At 53.3% G+C, this 15,200-nt stretch overlaps 2 protein-coding genes across 12 annotated transcripts; one reads left to right on the top strand and one right to left on the bottom strand.

Annotated features, from left to right (window-relative positions):
* The first annotated feature begins 251 nt into the window (after positions 1–251).
* ABI3 (ABI family member 3) lies at positions 252–5,955 on the top strand. The gene is made up of 8 exons (XM_040537017.1): positions 252–602; positions 1,546–1,713; positions 2,614–2,790; positions 3,499–3,581; positions 3,842–3,937; positions 4,352–4,534; positions 4,619–4,785; positions 5,012–5,955. The coding sequence occupies exons 1-8, from the start codon at positions 366–368 to the stop codon at positions 5,170–5,172; spliced, it is 1,272 nt and encodes a 423-aa protein (XP_040392951.1). The 5' UTR covers positions 252–365; the 3' UTR covers positions 5,173–5,955.
* A 28-nt stretch (positions 5,956–5,983) lies between these two features.
* On the bottom strand, positions 5,984–14,932 carry PHOSPHO1 (phosphoethanolamine/phosphocholine phosphatase 1). Of its 11 annotated transcripts, none has more exons than XM_040537058.1 (5): positions 14,458–14,595; positions 12,393–12,495; positions 9,383–9,669; positions 9,079–9,168; positions 7,145–8,522 (listed from the first exon to the last, which is right to left on the bottom strand). In XM_040537058.1, exons 3-5 carry the CDS (start codon positions 9,425–9,427, stop codon positions 7,764–7,766), a joined length of 894 nt encoding a protein of 297 aa, XP_040392992.1. In that variant the 5' UTR covers positions 9,428–9,669; positions 12,393–12,495; positions 14,458–14,595; the 3' UTR covers positions 7,145–7,763. The 11 variants fall into 11 exon arrangements, with proteins under 11 accessions (XP_040392986.1, XP_040392995.1, XP_040392992.1 ...); XM_040537054.1 differs by having other exon boundaries at positions 9,383–9,499; XM_040537055.1 differs by having other exon boundaries at positions 9,383–9,499; positions 12,393–13,344; positions 14,458–14,548.
* Between the last annotated feature and the right edge of the window lie 268 nt (positions 14,933–15,200).

Below are 15,200 nucleotides of genomic sequence, written 5' to 3'. Positions count from 1 at the left end.
AGAACTGCAGTTTGGAGTCTGGAGGTGAATACAGATATGCAGGTTGGGTGCAGGTGGCAGAGGTGGGTATTGGGGTCCCAGCACACCAACAGCTTTCAGGCTTCCTCAGCTGCTTGCCCCCCCCTGCACTGCAGGTTCCTCCATGACCCAGATCCTTCACTGTTGCAGCCACTCTTGTCCACTGCCCCGGTGGGATGGCTGCTGGCTGTGACACGGGGCTCCCCTGCTAGCCCACCTCCCCGCAGGGCCACGGTGAGCAGAGCTGGGGAAACGTTCACTTCCTCTCCTGGTGTTCCCCTGCCTCTCCTTGGCTCTCCCAGGGCCAATGCCTGAAGGCGGCTGGAGAGGTCATATGCCTGTGCAGCATGCCGGAGGTGGGGGCTGGGATTTCAAGGGACCCGCAGGCCCTGCGTCAGCGCCGCTGTGAGCTTCAAAACCCGGTGCCGAGGCGGTTGGGGAGGAAGTGGGCGCTTGAGCCCGGCACCATGTCGGAGCTGCAGCAGCTGCAGCAGTGTGACATCCCAGCAGCCAGGCAGGTCCTGCGCGACAACCACTGCAATCTCCACCGGGTCGCTGACTACTGTGAGAGCAACTATGTGCAGGTGAGGGCATTGAGGGACAACATGGGGTGAGCTGTGATGTCAGAGTCAGCTAGGAGCCTTATCAAGCTTCTTATTGAGATGGTGGTACTTGGGGATGAGGGTGGGGGTAGGGGTAGGGGGTGGGGAGGCTGGTGTGATGATGAAGACTCTTGATGATGGCAGCTCAAGCCTCCCCACTCATTTCCTACCCAGCAGTGAAAGCTCTCAGGGTTTATCTCGTGCTTTGGTTTCCCCTAATGCTCCACAGATGCTTCTCTGCTCAGGTCTCAGAATTAGGACTAGGACAAAGGGAAAGTCCTCCGAGGGTTTTGATGCCATCAGAGATAACCAGGGAGGGGACCATGAACACCAGCTCGAGCTGTCCATGGGGTTGTGGAGGTGTCTCCTCACAGGACAGAAGCAAGCTGGGTACCTGCACAGGGCTTGTCCCCACCACATGTCCTGATGTAGAGTGGGCACAAAGCTCTGCTGCCATCGGCTTCCCTCCTCCTCCTCCCTGCCTTGATCCCCTTGTGACCAGCTGAAGGAAAGGTGGGGCAGGGGCTTTTGGGATGCAATAGAAGGGAAAAGGGTTGTTTTGGCCCTGTTTGCTGAGGAGAGTGTCATGACAAAGGGGTCCCCTTGTGCTTTAAAGGATCCTCTCTTGGTGGCATCACTCACGCATGGCAGAACCCTGCATTGTGCCACTGCACCGGGATGGTGCTGTCACTGTCCAGGGAGGAGTCACTGTGATCTCTCAGTGCCAGAAAAGCTGAGCACTGCTGACTGTCTGGTGTTTGTGAGTCCTGCTGGCTGAGCTGGAGGAACTGTGATGCATTTGGAAAGAAGAAGCATCTTCACTCCCGTATGACCCCAGCGTGCAGATGGTGGCAGGAGGGTGAACGTGACATGGTGTGGTATCAGCTGTCTCAGCTTGGCTCACCAGGTGTGTTTTGCCCTCCAGGCGAGTGATAAGCAGAAGGCGCTGGAGGAGACAATGGCATTTAGCACTCAGTCCCTGGCCAGCGTAGCGTACCAGGTCAGCAGCCTGGCCACCACTTTTCTCCAGCTGCTAGACCTGCAGGTGGCCGAGCTGCAGAAGGTGGAGGCCAACATCAGCTGCGTGGCTCAGGTGTGTCTGTTCTCCAACCACTGACATTTCGTGTTGGGTCCATGTTGCTGTGAGATTTGGGCCCTGAAAAGGGTGGGGTGGTCTCCAGAAAAAGGGCCTGTTACTGAGAACATTAGGACAGCTTAAAAGGACTGGTGACCATCCTTCACCACGGTTTCAAGAGTCCATCAGAGCATCTTGCAGTACTTGATCTCTCTCCCCAGGGTGATGGTGGTCACTCAACAGGTTGTTGAAGGACAAGTCCACCTGGGGCTCAGAAACCGTTGTCTTCTGCGGGTGTGTGTGGGGGGGAGGGAGCAGGCGCTGTCTCAGTGTGGGTATTTGCAAGTAACAGTGGAGGGGACCATGGAAGCCACCTGGGAAGCCACCTGCAGTGTGAAGCAGTCATGTTGGTTTAGCTGCTTTCTCGCCTCAGTGGAGACTGGTCTCATCCTCTCGGAGCCTGAGGACACTGGCGCAGAGCTCTGCAGCCACCCACCTTCTTCCTGCTACTTGAAAGTTGCCTGGAGCTTTTACTGCCGTGGAAGGGACCTGGCAGTCACTCTGGAAGCAGCAGGAAAATGGCTGAAACTTGCAAATCCCTCACCATTGTCTCATGCCTTCGCTCTTCCACTTTAGGAAAGGCCAAATCCACTGCAGGTGGATATGGTGGCATCAAGGGCATTGCTTGCCTTGATGAGATGTAGAAGAGCTGGTTCTGACCCCATGACTTCTATGGGGGCTCCGCACAGGCCAGCGGGATCAGGCTGAAACTTGAATTAGGCCTGATCTCTGACTTATTTTATAGGCAGGGAGAGGGAGACATGGGGAGGTCTGTGAAGGCCTGGTGGGACTTGGAGATGGCAGCAGGAGGTGGGGAGAACCCAGGAGGGGATGGTGGTGATAATGCCATCTCCACAGAGGATTGACATGCACAAGGAGAAAGTTTCTCGACGGGAGATTGGGTCATTGACCATCAGCAAGAGGTTTCCAGCCCACCAGAAGATCATATCACCTCCTGGCCCACCCTGCCTGGAGCCCTACTACAGGAAACCCCTCAACTTTAGCATCCTGGATGACATTGGTCATGGCATAAAGGTCAGCCTGGTGATGGGGTCAGCATGAGGAGGATGTCCTATGGAAAGGTAGAGGCTCAGATGGGCTTTCTCAGTCCCCAGTGACCTGGGGTTCTGCTGGTGGTGCACAGATGGGCTCAAACTCCTCCTGGATGGAGAAGTGTGTGTGGGAGGGGTCTGTCTGTACTCTCCCCCAGCCCATCCCAGGACTCATCCCACTGGGGCTCAGTGGTCCTATCTTGGGGCAGGAGGAGAATAGGGCATAGTCAAATGCAGCAAAGACACACAATGCTGGAGTTGCTTGGCCAAGGCTGGCAGCAATGCTGGGGCCAGGGCTGAGCCACTGTGCTCTCACTCCCGAAGCACCTTTCCAGCACCGAAACTGCTCTCATCAGCTGCCCTTGCCAGAAGGTGCTGGGGGGGGGAAGGGTGGTGGTGGTGTTCAGCAGCATCACAAGTACATGCACAGTGTGAAACCACCATGGGGCTGGAGGGGAAGTGGTGGTGCTGGGGCTGCTGTTCCCACGGTGGCAACACAGCACTGCTGCACCAGCACTTTCTGCTGCTTGGCTGTTTCCGTCAGCTGGGGCAGCTCCCAGCTCCCTGGACCACCTGGCAGCATCCCTTGGGGAAGGGTGGTGCAAAGACCGCAGGGACGCTGCTGCCCACAGGGACAGCACATCGGGGTGCAGTGTGCTTGTCATGTCTCCATGTTTCCTTATGCCTGCAGGACCACAGCACCCAGCTCTCCCGCACAGGCACCCTGGCTCGGAAAGGGGTTAAGTCAGCCACACAGTCTGCAGGCACCCTGGGGTGAGGCTTCTGGGAGCGGTGGGGAGGGGGTGCAGCGGTGGGGACTTCATCTTTCTGGACCAGCTGTGACCATCAGGGCCAACACTGCTGGTGTCACTGAGCGGGTGACAATGGTGTTTACAGAGTCACAAGGTGCACTACACAGGTTCATGTGATGCTGCTGTCATTGGTGTCCTGTCCCTAACCCCATGCCAAGCCACTTTCTGTAAAGGAGGTGCAGTGGGAGGAGGAAGGGGGTTCAGCGGCTGCTCTGCTTGCAGGAGGAGCACCCGTGTCCCTGAGCCCATACAGCCACCTGTGGTTCCTCCGGGAAAGCTCTCCACAGCCTCGTCCACCTCTTCTCTGACATCGGTCAGGTACAGGCATGGTTCTGAAAGGCCCAGGGCTCAGTGGGCCTGGGGCAGCCATGGTCACCCCGCTGCTCTGGGGAGCTTCCACTTGCAGAGAGGTTTTGGTTAAACATATATATATATGTTTATATATAAACCATAAACCATATATATATGGTTTTTGGGAGTTTGAGATTCACTGCTCTAGTCAGTGCTCATCTCTAGAGCAAAAATACCTTTAAAGAGAGAGTACATAATGGGGAAATTGAGGTATGGAGTGAGGAAATGGTTTGCACACAGATGCTGAGGTCCCTGACCATGGTGACCACAGTGGGTGTCACCCTGTGCTGGCACAGGGGAGGTGTCTGTGTTCAAAGACAAGGGGCTGAGCCACAGATCTGGCCTGGCTCCTCTGACCTGGCATTGCCTCTGAACCCCCAGCTCAACTGGAGCCCTGGGAGACACTGGTGAAGGCATCCCTGCAGCACCACCGCTCCCGTCCCTCCCAGGGCCACCTCCCCTGGTTGCAGCCACTGTCCTGCCACCCTTACCTCTCCCCACAGACCTACCCCCCCCCACCGCTGGGGGACTTGGCCTTGCCCTCACTGGACATCATCCCCCCAGGTGAGTGCTGAGGTGGTCTAGGGGTGCTCGTCATGAGGGAAACAGGGACACAACTGTTGCATGTGGCCCCTGTTCCATGTGGAGCCCTTTTTCCCCCATTGCTTTTTTGGGGGGGGGATTTGCAGTTTCTGATAACCTCAAGCCACCGCTGCTGCCACCACCAGCTTTGCCTGACTTTGAGGATTTCACCCCACCACTGCCGCCAGATGTGGAGGAGCCCCCCTGGGTCCCAGCGAGCTACCTGGAGAAAGGTACAGCAGCTCCAGCCTCAGGTCCACCAGGATCCACCAGGATCCACCAGATTTCTTTGCCCCGTTGAGCCCCTGACCTCAGTCACAGCACCAAGGGAGCAACTCTGCTCCCCCTAGAGGACAGCATGGAGGGGGCTCACACCTTCTCTCCTGCCCTTCCTGGTGGTGAGTTGCCCTGGAGCTGGCCTTGTCCTGCTCCATGGCATTTCTCTCCCTCTTCTCACAGTGGTGACCCTCTATCCCTATGCACAGCAGAAAGACAACGAGCTCTCCTTCCAGCCCGGGGCCCTCATCTACGTCACGCGGAGGTACTCGGATGGATGGTGTGAGGGCATCATGGGCGAGGAAGTAGGTTTCTTCCCTGGCAATTATGTGGAGCCCTTCTGAGTGCCAGGGGTATGCACCCTCTGCACCCCCAGCCCCTGATCACCCACCCAGCTCAGCTGCATCCACTCATGCTCAGGCTCCAAGAGATGGGGAGGGCTCTGCTATGCCGTTGAATTTTGGCTTTGCACACATGGTGTTCTGCACAACTCAAAGCTTTTGCTGCAGCATGGCAACGGCAGCCATGCTAGGGCTCCATCTCAGATGCTGCTACCCTCACTGCTGCACCCTGGCAGCCTCCAGCACCAAGCGCATCCCCACTGCCTGCTCCCTGCAGCTCTCTCACCCATGTTTTATTTTTTAATTACACCAGAAATCACTGCTGATAATGTGGTGAAGGTTCAGCACTAGGGCAACTCAGCTGTCCCTCATGCTGCCTGAAACGTGGAGGGCAGCAAGCCTGAAATCCCTTGGACTAGCCCTGGTGATGCTCCTGGCCCTTTGGGAGGCCCCAGGGTATAGCAGAACCAAAGCTCAGAAATCATGAATGATCATGGGTGCAAGGAGGAGAGAAGCACTCTAGCAGTAACCCCAAGGAAAATGCTCGTTGTGCCCAGCTGCTTGAGTAACGGAGAGAGGGCAGGGGGGGCAGCAGCCGAGCCAAAAGAGGCCCAATCTGCAGAACACGATTTGTAACCCAGCCCCATTCCCCCCATCCCTGCCCCCCATCCCCCCCACCCCCCTTCTGCCTCCTTCAGCAGCCCAAGGAAGAGAAATGCCATGTACATGCACCTCACAGCCATTTCACACCCAGGTGTACGTTCTGGATAAAAATAAACTGTGTATCTGTAATATATAGAGAGATATATATATACATATATATGTATTTTTTTAATTCCATGGCTTCGAGTTCCACACAGTTGAGCAGTGTCCAGAAGAGGAAGAACAAAGAGAGAGAAAAATTACATAAATGAGGAACAACTCAGGGCTGCTTTGGTTATTTCTTTACCGCTCAGATTTGTTGCCAGGATTTCTATGCTTTGGAGTAGTTACAAATCACCCTCTGGGGCCGTTAAGGCTGTGGATAAATCCAGGAAAAGCCAACACCAGAGAGCAACAAATGCTGCAGGTCCCCCCTGCAGAGTGCAATTAGAAGGGGCAATTAATACTGCAGTAGGGCAGGAGGGCACAGAAGGTTTAGCCTCCAGGGATCCAGTACCAGGAGAAATGCCAAAGCACCACACCTCCCTCTCCAGCTGGGGGGGGAGTTTCAGCACCTCTTGACCAGGTCACACCTGAGGTCACAGGGGAGTCAATACGATTCAGCAAACGCAAGTAGACAGCTGGTAAGACTGGCTCAGTGTGGAGGAACCTGTCTGCATCAAGAATGCAGGGGACCTTCTGCCCTGGAAGTGAAAGCAGTGGGTGGAAGAAGAAAGTGAAGTCAGGTCCTCTTCCCTGTAGTGGGACGTGGCCTTCGTGCCCATACCCTGGGAAAGTGGGGTGGGGGCAATGGGAGCTAACGAATCATAGAATCATAGAATGGCTCGGGTTGGAAGGGACCTTAAAGATCATCCAGTTCCAACGTCCCTGCCATGGGCAGGGATGCCACCCACCATATCAGGTTGCTTGGGGCCTCATCCAATCTGGTCTTGAACACCTCCAGGGTTGGTGCATCCACGACCTCTCTGGGCAACCTGTTCCAGTGCCTCACCACCCTTTGAATGAAGAATTTCCTCCTAACACCTAATCTAAATCTCCATCTCTTTTATTTTTTTTAGTTTAAAACCATTCTCCCTTGTTCTGTCATTATCTGACTCAGCAAAAAGTTGCTCTCTATCTTCTTTATAAGTCCCCTTTAAGTACTGAAAAGTTGCAGTAAGGTCACCCTGGAGCCTTCTCTTCCTTAGGCTGAAGAGCCCCAGCTCTCTCAGCCTTTCTTCATAGGAGAGATTAAAATATATATATATATATATATATATATATATATATAATTTTTTTTTTTCAAGGTACCACCTTTCCACAAGGCTTTCTGCAGAAAATAAAGTCTTAAGCAACAATTAACTCCAGCAAAAGGCTCACCAGCTGAGGAAGGTGTGGGGTGCATGGCAAGCTGTGGAGCCTGGGCAGCACAAATTTCATGGATTAAATTTCTAATAGCTTCCTGAAGAGGCAAGGAGCCCTCAGAGCATCAGGTTGAAGGTGACAGCACGCAGTTTCTGCGTAACAAACAAAGATGAGCAGGAGGAGAGCAGGGTGAAGTCAAGAGGAAGCATGTGCAGGGCTCAGCCTTCAGGAAAGCTGGCTTCTGGATTTTAAAGAATTGCTCTTGTGAAGTCAAAAGGGGAAAAAAAAACCCACACTGTTAGTGTTGTCAAGCACCGACACTGGAGTTGATGTCCAAGCTGCATAGAGAAGGCGTCATCTCAACACGGCAATGGAAAAGGGAAAGGCTGGGGTGAGGGGGTGGGGGGGGGGTAGAGAAAGTGCTTTTACCACCGGGGAGAAAGGAGCGTGGAGAGGAAGGCAGGAAAGCAGCCCAGGAATCGGAGTCCCAGTGAGTAGTGCCAGATGAGCATGGAGTACAGGACCTGACCCTCCAGGACTCTCCTTTCCCAGATGCTTATAGTAAACAAGCTTCTTTTGAGCTATCTTCAACACTTCTTGAGGACCTCCTGGAGATAGCGGGTGACCTCTGTAGCTGACTCCCAGGGAACAACAGTGGCCTGGAAGGCTCCAGGTTGCTTATTCTCCATCTCTTGGGTCATCCGGTGCATGGGGTAGCCCTTCCGTGGGAAAGCAATATCAGCTGAAGTCAAAGTCACAGAAGGGCAGAAGTCATTGGCACCGTCTCCCACATAAAAGACCCTCTCAAACTCCACCTCTTCCTGGGCTCTCTCTGCCAGATACTCTGTTAGGATTTTGCGTTTGCACATGTTGGCTGGGCAGTCAAGGCACTTGTGGCTGTGGTAGGGCCCCAAGGTGAAGTACCCCCTTTTGTCAAAGCTGGATGGGTTGCTGAAGATTTTGCGGAAGAGAGAGTAGAAACCAGCTGCCCTCAGATTGCATTCAATGCCAAACATGTTGGCATCGGAGATGAGGATGATCTCAAAGACTTCATGGTTCTTGGAGAGGAACTGGAAGAGGTCAGGCATGCCAGGGGACAGGGGAATGTTCTCATATACAGTCTTGAAGTCCCCCATCTTGACACCTTGGTCTCCCATGTACGTCAGGACACGCTGCATGTACTCATTGTAGAAACCCTCGCAGAAGGTCTGCCGGATGTGCTCTGGAAGTGCCTGCCCTGGTGCTGCCCTGATGATGGAGTCGTCACTGTTCTCATTGATGATGGTCTCATCAAAGTCGAAGATGAGAAGGTACTTTGGAGGCTGGGAGCTGGCCATACCAACACCCTGTGAGGTGGAAGAGTAAAGCCCAGCAGTTAGTGGAAGGTGCTTTGCTTTGGACCCAGCACAATGAGGGCAACAAACACAGTAGCAAGAGGCTGCCAACTCCACAGAGCAATGTTTCCTAGCTAAGTTATCATTGCCTGTCTTTTGCCATGTTGCTTGTTAACCCCACTGAGGGTTGGGGGAGGGGCGGGTAGTCCACTGCTGACATACCTTAGCCCTAACTCTAAGGTGTTTATCCTTCCTACAGAGAGATCATTTTGCTACTGCTAATTCTTTTACTGCAGTCAAGGTGGTTGGTGTGCTAAGCTACTGCCATACATGTCCTTCCAAAGGACATGGACAGCATGAGCCTTGGGGAGTTTATGTGCAGCAAGGGTCCTGGGGAGGGGACGGAGGAAAGTTTGCTCCCCATCCCACTCCTGTCACACCTGCAAAAAGGGATTTGTGTCCCTGTAAACCCCTCCTGCTGCTCCTTCTTATAGGCTCACCTGTTCAAGGACAAGTCTAGCTCTTCCTAAGAGGAAAAGACTTTGCAGGTTAATTTTTGCTCTGTTACCTGGACATGGTTTGCCTCTGGGTTGGGCTCTGCAGGCACCATGGACTCCCAAAAGGCCCAGGGTAACTCAGAGCTGGGGCCTGCCTGTCTCTAAAAACAAAGTAAAACCACGTTGCTGACAATGTGGGAAGCCGGAGAGCCCCAGCCTCTCAGTGTTGAACCCAGCAGCATCTGCTCACTGCCCCCAGCTGCTCTCTCTGCACATCTCATGTGTGTCAAGAGAAGTGCAGGACAGACACTTTACTTTTGCTCCCTGACCCTGAGAAGAGACAGAGAGGTCAAAACAGATGAGAATCACACTGACCTTAAACAGGCATGGCAGCCCAACACCCTCACAGCACCTTTTCATTTTAAGACCATCACTCTCCAAGCACCGCTTTGATGAAGGTCCTGTTTAGGGCTCTCTGTGCTGGTCTCCTCACTGCAAACCACAAGGGTGATGTTGGTTAATCACTTTGTTTTCCCTGTCTGTCACCTTCGGATACCACATCAGAAGTCACAATGCACTCAGAAACATGCGGCTCCAGCTTGCCAACGTGGAGTGGTGCGCTGAGTTGTCTATGGCCTGCAGTGAGCTTCCAAGCTCGCGACCTTTTATACCAGGAAATAAACAACTAAATGACTCTGTAGAGAGCAGGGTGAGTGGGCATGCACCTGAGCCCCCTTAATTCTCCCAAGTGCTCAGGCTTTGCCACATATGAAAGGACCCAGCTCAGCAATATACCCTGCCAACATGTCCTGTTCCATGATTGTCCTGATTTTCTTCCAGTATAATTAGTTTGGGTAGTTTTTTATTTTTTATTTTTATTTTTAAAGGGAATAATTATCTTGGAATGAAAAAAAGGCTCAGGCAGCTCCAGTAAAGACATGCCAGTCTGCTACCCCAGAGCAAAGTGAGGCCCCAGACTACTTTGCCTGAATTGTGCCGACCTCTTGTGGTCCATAGTGATAAAAACAGAGTGACAGAAAAGCTCAGAATGCCAAACCTCACAGATCAACCTGTCTGGGAACTTTGGCAGACAGTCAGAATGAGGAAAAACATACTGGAAAGTGGGAAATTTTAATTGTTTGCTAGTACCTCATCTTAGCTGAAGCTAGGAGGATTTCAATTTTTTTTGATATTAGCATCACAATAGGAAGTTTGTCATCTGAAGGTGATTTATTTGGGATGTGTCTGGTTTTAAGTCTAGCATCAGGCTATTTTGGCCACAAACAGTTCCTGAATCCACTAAAACAAAACATAACTGCAAAGCAAATGTAGCACACTGCAAAAGAAAGTGGTCACTCAAAATTAAACCCCAGCTCGAAATTTTGTAAAAGAAACTTTTTATGAAACCTTCAAACCAAAATCTAGTTACTCAGAATCATAGAATGGTTTGGGTTGGAAGGAACCTTAAAAATCATCCAGTTCCAACCCACCCGCAATGGGCAGGGATGCCTTCCATTAGATCAGGTTGCCCAAACTAACTTCTATGTTAAAATTTTCCATCAAAAGATGATGCTTATTAACAGACACTATTTGAAACAAAATGAAGTTACAGACAGCCTGGAGGTGAAATCAGTCACTGTGATTTTCAGGTCCAAATCAAAAGAAACAGGAAAAAAAGTATTAAATGTGTGTGCAAGAGTAATTGCATTTTTTTTTCTTTAAATTCTAAAGTTGCATCAACAGTGAAAAAATCATTTTGGTTCAAACCATAAGGATGCATTATGGTAGCAAGTCACAGGCACGTGGAAAGAGCCCTGGAACAGCTGGTTAAAGCCCCCATGGATGACAGCAGTTACAGGCAGCTATAAGAGATGATGTGGCTATGACAAGCTTATCTGACTCCTGAAAGAGCTTTCTTGGGTCTAAGATTTTTGTATTTTGCAGAACAGAAAACAGAACAGATCTCAACAGATACCACACATGGGCAGATGAGGTTGAACATAGATATTATAGAAATCTTATAGTAGTTTATAGTCCCTTTAGTGTTTGTCATCTGAGGTTCCCCAATCCCCTTATATGTAGTCATCTCTCCCAAATTAAAGTTTTGTTATAAATATTTGAAAACAAAAAAACAAAACAAAACCTAAAAAATCTATGAGCTGGAGAAAAGCCAGGTTGGTTCATTTTACCGTGGCATCCTTTTAAAGTTGACCAGCATGAGGTCTGAAGGAGCATTAGCCACCCAGGTCTCATGTGAATTTGCCCCATTGCAAGCTCCTTCCTTCTCTCCCCACCTCCAAGACATCACTTCGCTCTCACTGAAGTGCCATGGACATCAATAGCCCCACTGGGGATAAATCTAGCTGTGCCCATCAGTTGGAAAACAAAAATCAGTTGTTCCACCATGCTCATTGCTCCCAGTGTTGCCAGCACTGACACTGCAGTGACGTCCCTGTTACCCTGAAGAGCCTCAGACCAGCCCCAGGGGTCTGAGGTGAGTGCTCAGGCAGCAGCATCCCCCATCCAGGTCCCTCCAACACACTTGAGCACCTGCAGACAAGTTCAGAGATGAAATCTGGCAGACAGGAAAATGAAGCATCTGGGGACAATGAAATATCCCACCCCTTGCTCTGAGCAAATACTCTCCTTTCCTGGACCGTGCAGGGTTGTGGCGGAAGCATGAGACCACTGGACCATTTTCAGTGTCAACTTGGATTCTTGCTGCCCCCATCTACTGGCAGGAGATATGAGTGTCCCTGCCATGCTTCAGCAAGAGGCCTCTTCCAATCTCAGCCCTCCTTGACACCACTATTAATTGCATCAGTATGTGCATTACTTGTATGAGAGGAGGAAATAAAATCTAAGCCACCGTTATTTTGTGAATAAAGATCCAGGATGGGACTTCTCACTGCTGGCCTTCAGGGTAAGGCTGGACAAATGATGTTTTTCCTGTGTGCTGTTTTCTCCTTACAATTTGGAAACATGAGATAACAGAATTAGAAGATCTTCTTAAGAAATTGATGCTCTTTCTCTCCATCTAAAGATAACCAGGGTGAACTGTAGCTACACTCCAAGATTTGGCAACAGCCACGTTAAACCCAGACTCTGCCACAAGGTGGAAGGCAGTAGAGACAAGACAAAATACTCAACAAATGTCCCAGCTCTGAAGTACTCTGACAAATACAGCCAGGAGCATGGGGAGGCTGTGGTGCTAGCAGTCAGGGTGGGCACAGCTGACTCTGTATGGGCTGGGGGGCAGCCCAGGCTTCCCCTGTGGTGGTGGGGATGACCAAATCCCTCCACAACTTTGCACCTCACGGCTCCGTGAAGCAGCAAGCCATGGTACCACTCCCACCAGAGCTATTTATACATGAAGATGACTCACCGGGCAGCTGCTTCCTGGAAGAGTGTCCTTCCACCTTCTGTAAAAAAAGAAGTCCTTCCAAAATAAAATAAAAGTGGTTGTGCTTCCTAACATTATTCAAAGCCTGAATGTTGAAACAGAAAATGAAACACAAAGGGTTAAACAACCAATTCAGGATGAGGGTCAAAATACACCTGATAAAAGCAGTGAGCTGTTGGTGTCACTGACAGAAGAATTTCCCAGGGTAGTTTATCCCTAAAATCTTGATGTTTTCTGTCCCTCCAGTCATCCTCAGGCATCTTTCTGCCCCACAGAGGCCCAGAGTGGAAAGACTGGAAACCAGCAGTATTTGCTGCCCTTGTTATCTCCACAGACTAGTTACTGCTGTGCATCCCAGGGGAACTCTGCCTCGCCATGGGATTTAGGGCTTAATCCCATAACGGGTTCAATGCAGGACAAGTTGCAGGGAGAAGAGCAGCACTGTGCTGCACGCTCACCCTCTGCTGCAGGATCAGGCCCTGTGCGAGTGTGGACAGGGATCAGCACCTGGTTTCAGAGCTGGGTACTTCTGAGCTTTGAAAGCAAATGGGGCACTGGGGCATTTCCCAGTTGTAAGAACAGTCCCTCAAGCAGATTTTAATCACCCTGCTTACTCCGCTCATCTGCTCCTCTGTTTTTGATGTTTTTACGCTTATCGAACCATTTGATGTTTCTGGAGCGTACAACCTTTTTTTTTTAAATTCAAAATCCAACCACTAACCTTTGGAAGACTTGTTTGACCACCCACTAGAACAGTACGAAAGGAAAAACAGAGTCCTGTTGCCCCAAAAGCAAAGGAGAGGAAAATATTCCTCTCTAGCACAGACGCCAACACCATCGAACATGTCATTGGGATCACTGGACAGTTTTGCTGCTCCTGGAATTAAACCAGACCTTCCTGTGTCCCTGGCTCGGACCATTTTTTAAACAGCTCCTGAAACAGAAGGTAATGAGCAAACCAGTAACAAAATACCAAACACTGGAGCTCAGAGCAGCACATCTCAGCCAGCCCTGACCCCATCTGCACAGCATGGTGCCTAATTCCTGCCCTCCCCTCCACAGCATCCTGTGCCCCATAGCTCTCGCTACTCCCCGAATTCCCTTTGCAAGAGCAAATAGGAAAACACCTTCCCTGCAGCCACTGAGGCCAGGACTTGTCCTCCCAGCTCCCTTCCCATGTGTTCGGATGGGGCATGGCAGACACTCCAGTCACTCTGGGTGATGGGATGTTCCTTTCTTTCCCCCCTCTCCCCCCCTCTGTCTAGCAGGAAGCAAAACACAGCGTGCTCCCAGCCAAAGGCTCCCGAAACAAGCGTCAGGGCCAAAGCACCGCTCTCTGCCTCCTCGACTCTGAAAAAAAAAAAGCTGAAGCAGGTTGTTTTGGCCCCGAAACGCTGCACTTGGGAGCTAACGAATGCCAGATCCGGACAGACGGTGGCCGCTTTGCAGAGTCCAAAATCAGCTCCCAGAGCCCAGCCCGGCGCCGCTGCTGCCGCTGGGCACACACGTCCCCGGGGGCCGGCGGGCACGACTCGCCCCCGGGGGAGGCGGTACCGGGAGCGCTGCCTGACCCAGCCCGCCGGGACCGACAGCGGCCGCTGCTCCGAGTCCGAGACCGACGTGTCCCGAACCGCTGCCCACTGCCAAGGAGAAGGGCAGGTGCCGGTGCCAGCTCCCGTGTGGCCGCTCCTCGGGACCCGCCGGTACCGGCGACAGCCGCAGCAGGGCTGACTCACGCGTGATCGGTGCTTGGAGGCTCCTGCCGGGTACCGGTACCTCCCGGGAGCGGCACCAGCCTCAGCGGTCCTCGGGTAGCCCCACCGGATCGGTGCCTCCCAGGACCAGCATCAGCCGTCGGAGACTCCTACCGAGCGGGCACCTCTCGGCACCGGCACCAGTCCCAGCAGATCGGCACCTCCCGGAGCAGGCACCAGCCTCCCCCGTACACCGGCCCTCGGAGCCTTCGACCGGGGTCGGCACCTCCCGGTCCCGGCGCCAGCCGTTCCGGTGCCGACTCACGCCCGATCAGCCCCCAGACCTTCCTTACCGGGTCGGAACCTCCCGGGCGCGCCCGGGTCCCGCCGGTGCCCGTAGGTGCGCTAGCAGACCTGCGTACCCGCCGCGATCGGAGCCGGGCACCGGCGGCTCAGGAGCGCCTCGGGGCCAGCGCCGACGCCGGGGCTGCCGCGAGCGCGGCCCCTTTAAAGCGACGCAGCAGAGGCACGGCGCCGCTCCACGGGACAACCGCAGTCCTGAAACGTCACCGCCCGCACAACCAATAGCAGCCACGCCGGCGCATATCAAAGGAGGCGGTGCCCGCCAGAGCCCCGCCCTTATCGACGCCCTCCCGCAAGCGGGGGCGCCGGCAGCCCCACCCCCCCCGCACCTCGCGGGCGTGCGGCCGGGCTTTGCTCCGAGTGCCTGGGGACATCAGCAGCAAGCAGCAGACTATTTTTTCTCTCCTAGATATGGGCAAATTCGCGGGTTTGTAATCGAGCACTTCTGGGGGCTCTGCCTCCCCAGGCCGACGGAGGCTCAGAGCCCCCGGCCCGGGCGGGACGAGGGCCGGGCCCCCCCCGCGCTCCCCGGGACGCTCCGGGTCTGCCGAGCCGGGACAGCGACGCCTCGCCCAGGGCGCCGCCGGCCCGGCGCTGCCCGCAGCCGGGCTAATTTTAGGCGCCCGCCCCGCCGCAGGATCGCAGGGAACACGCCGGCCACGTCCCCGCCCCGAGCCGCCGCCTGCTCCCGGGGCGGCGGCGGAGCGGTATCTTGGGTTTTGCAGAACGTGTA

The sequence above is a fragment of the Cygnus olor genome, chromosome 25, assembly GCF_009769625.2.
Source record: "Cygnus olor isolate bCygOlo1 chromosome 25, bCygOlo1.pri.v2, whole genome shotgun sequence".
Lineage (NCBI taxonomy): Eukaryota > Metazoa > Chordata > Aves > Anseriformes > Anatidae > Cygnus > Cygnus olor.
Note: the sequence above shows the minus strand (reverse complement) of the source record. Positions and strands in the feature narration are given on the sequence as shown.

Coding starts and splice junctions, on each gene's coding strand:
- ABI3 (XM_040537017.1), top strand. CDS start 366: ATGCCGGAGGTGGGGGCTGGGATTTCAAGGGACCCGCAGGCCCTGCGT. Junction 1,714..2,613: donor ACATCAGCTGCGTGGCTCAG/GTGTGTCTGTTC, acceptor CCATCTCCACAG/AGGATTGACATGCACAAGGA. Junction 4,786..5,011: donor AGCGAGCTACCTGGAGAAAG/GTACAGCAGCTC, acceptor CTCTTCTCACAG/TGGTGACCCTCTATCCCTAT.
- PHOSPHO1 (XM_040537059.1), bottom strand. CDS start 9,427: ATGAAAAGGTGCTGTGAGGGTGTTGGGCTGCCATGCCTGTTTAAG. Junction 9,169..9,382: donor GGCTGCCATGCCTGTTTAAG/GTCAGTGTGATT, acceptor CTTTGTTTTTAG/AGACAGGCAGGCCCCAGCTC. Junction 8,523..9,078: donor CAGAGGCAAACCATGTCCAG/GTAACAGAGCAA, acceptor TCCACCTCACAG/GGTGTTGGTATGGCCAGCTC.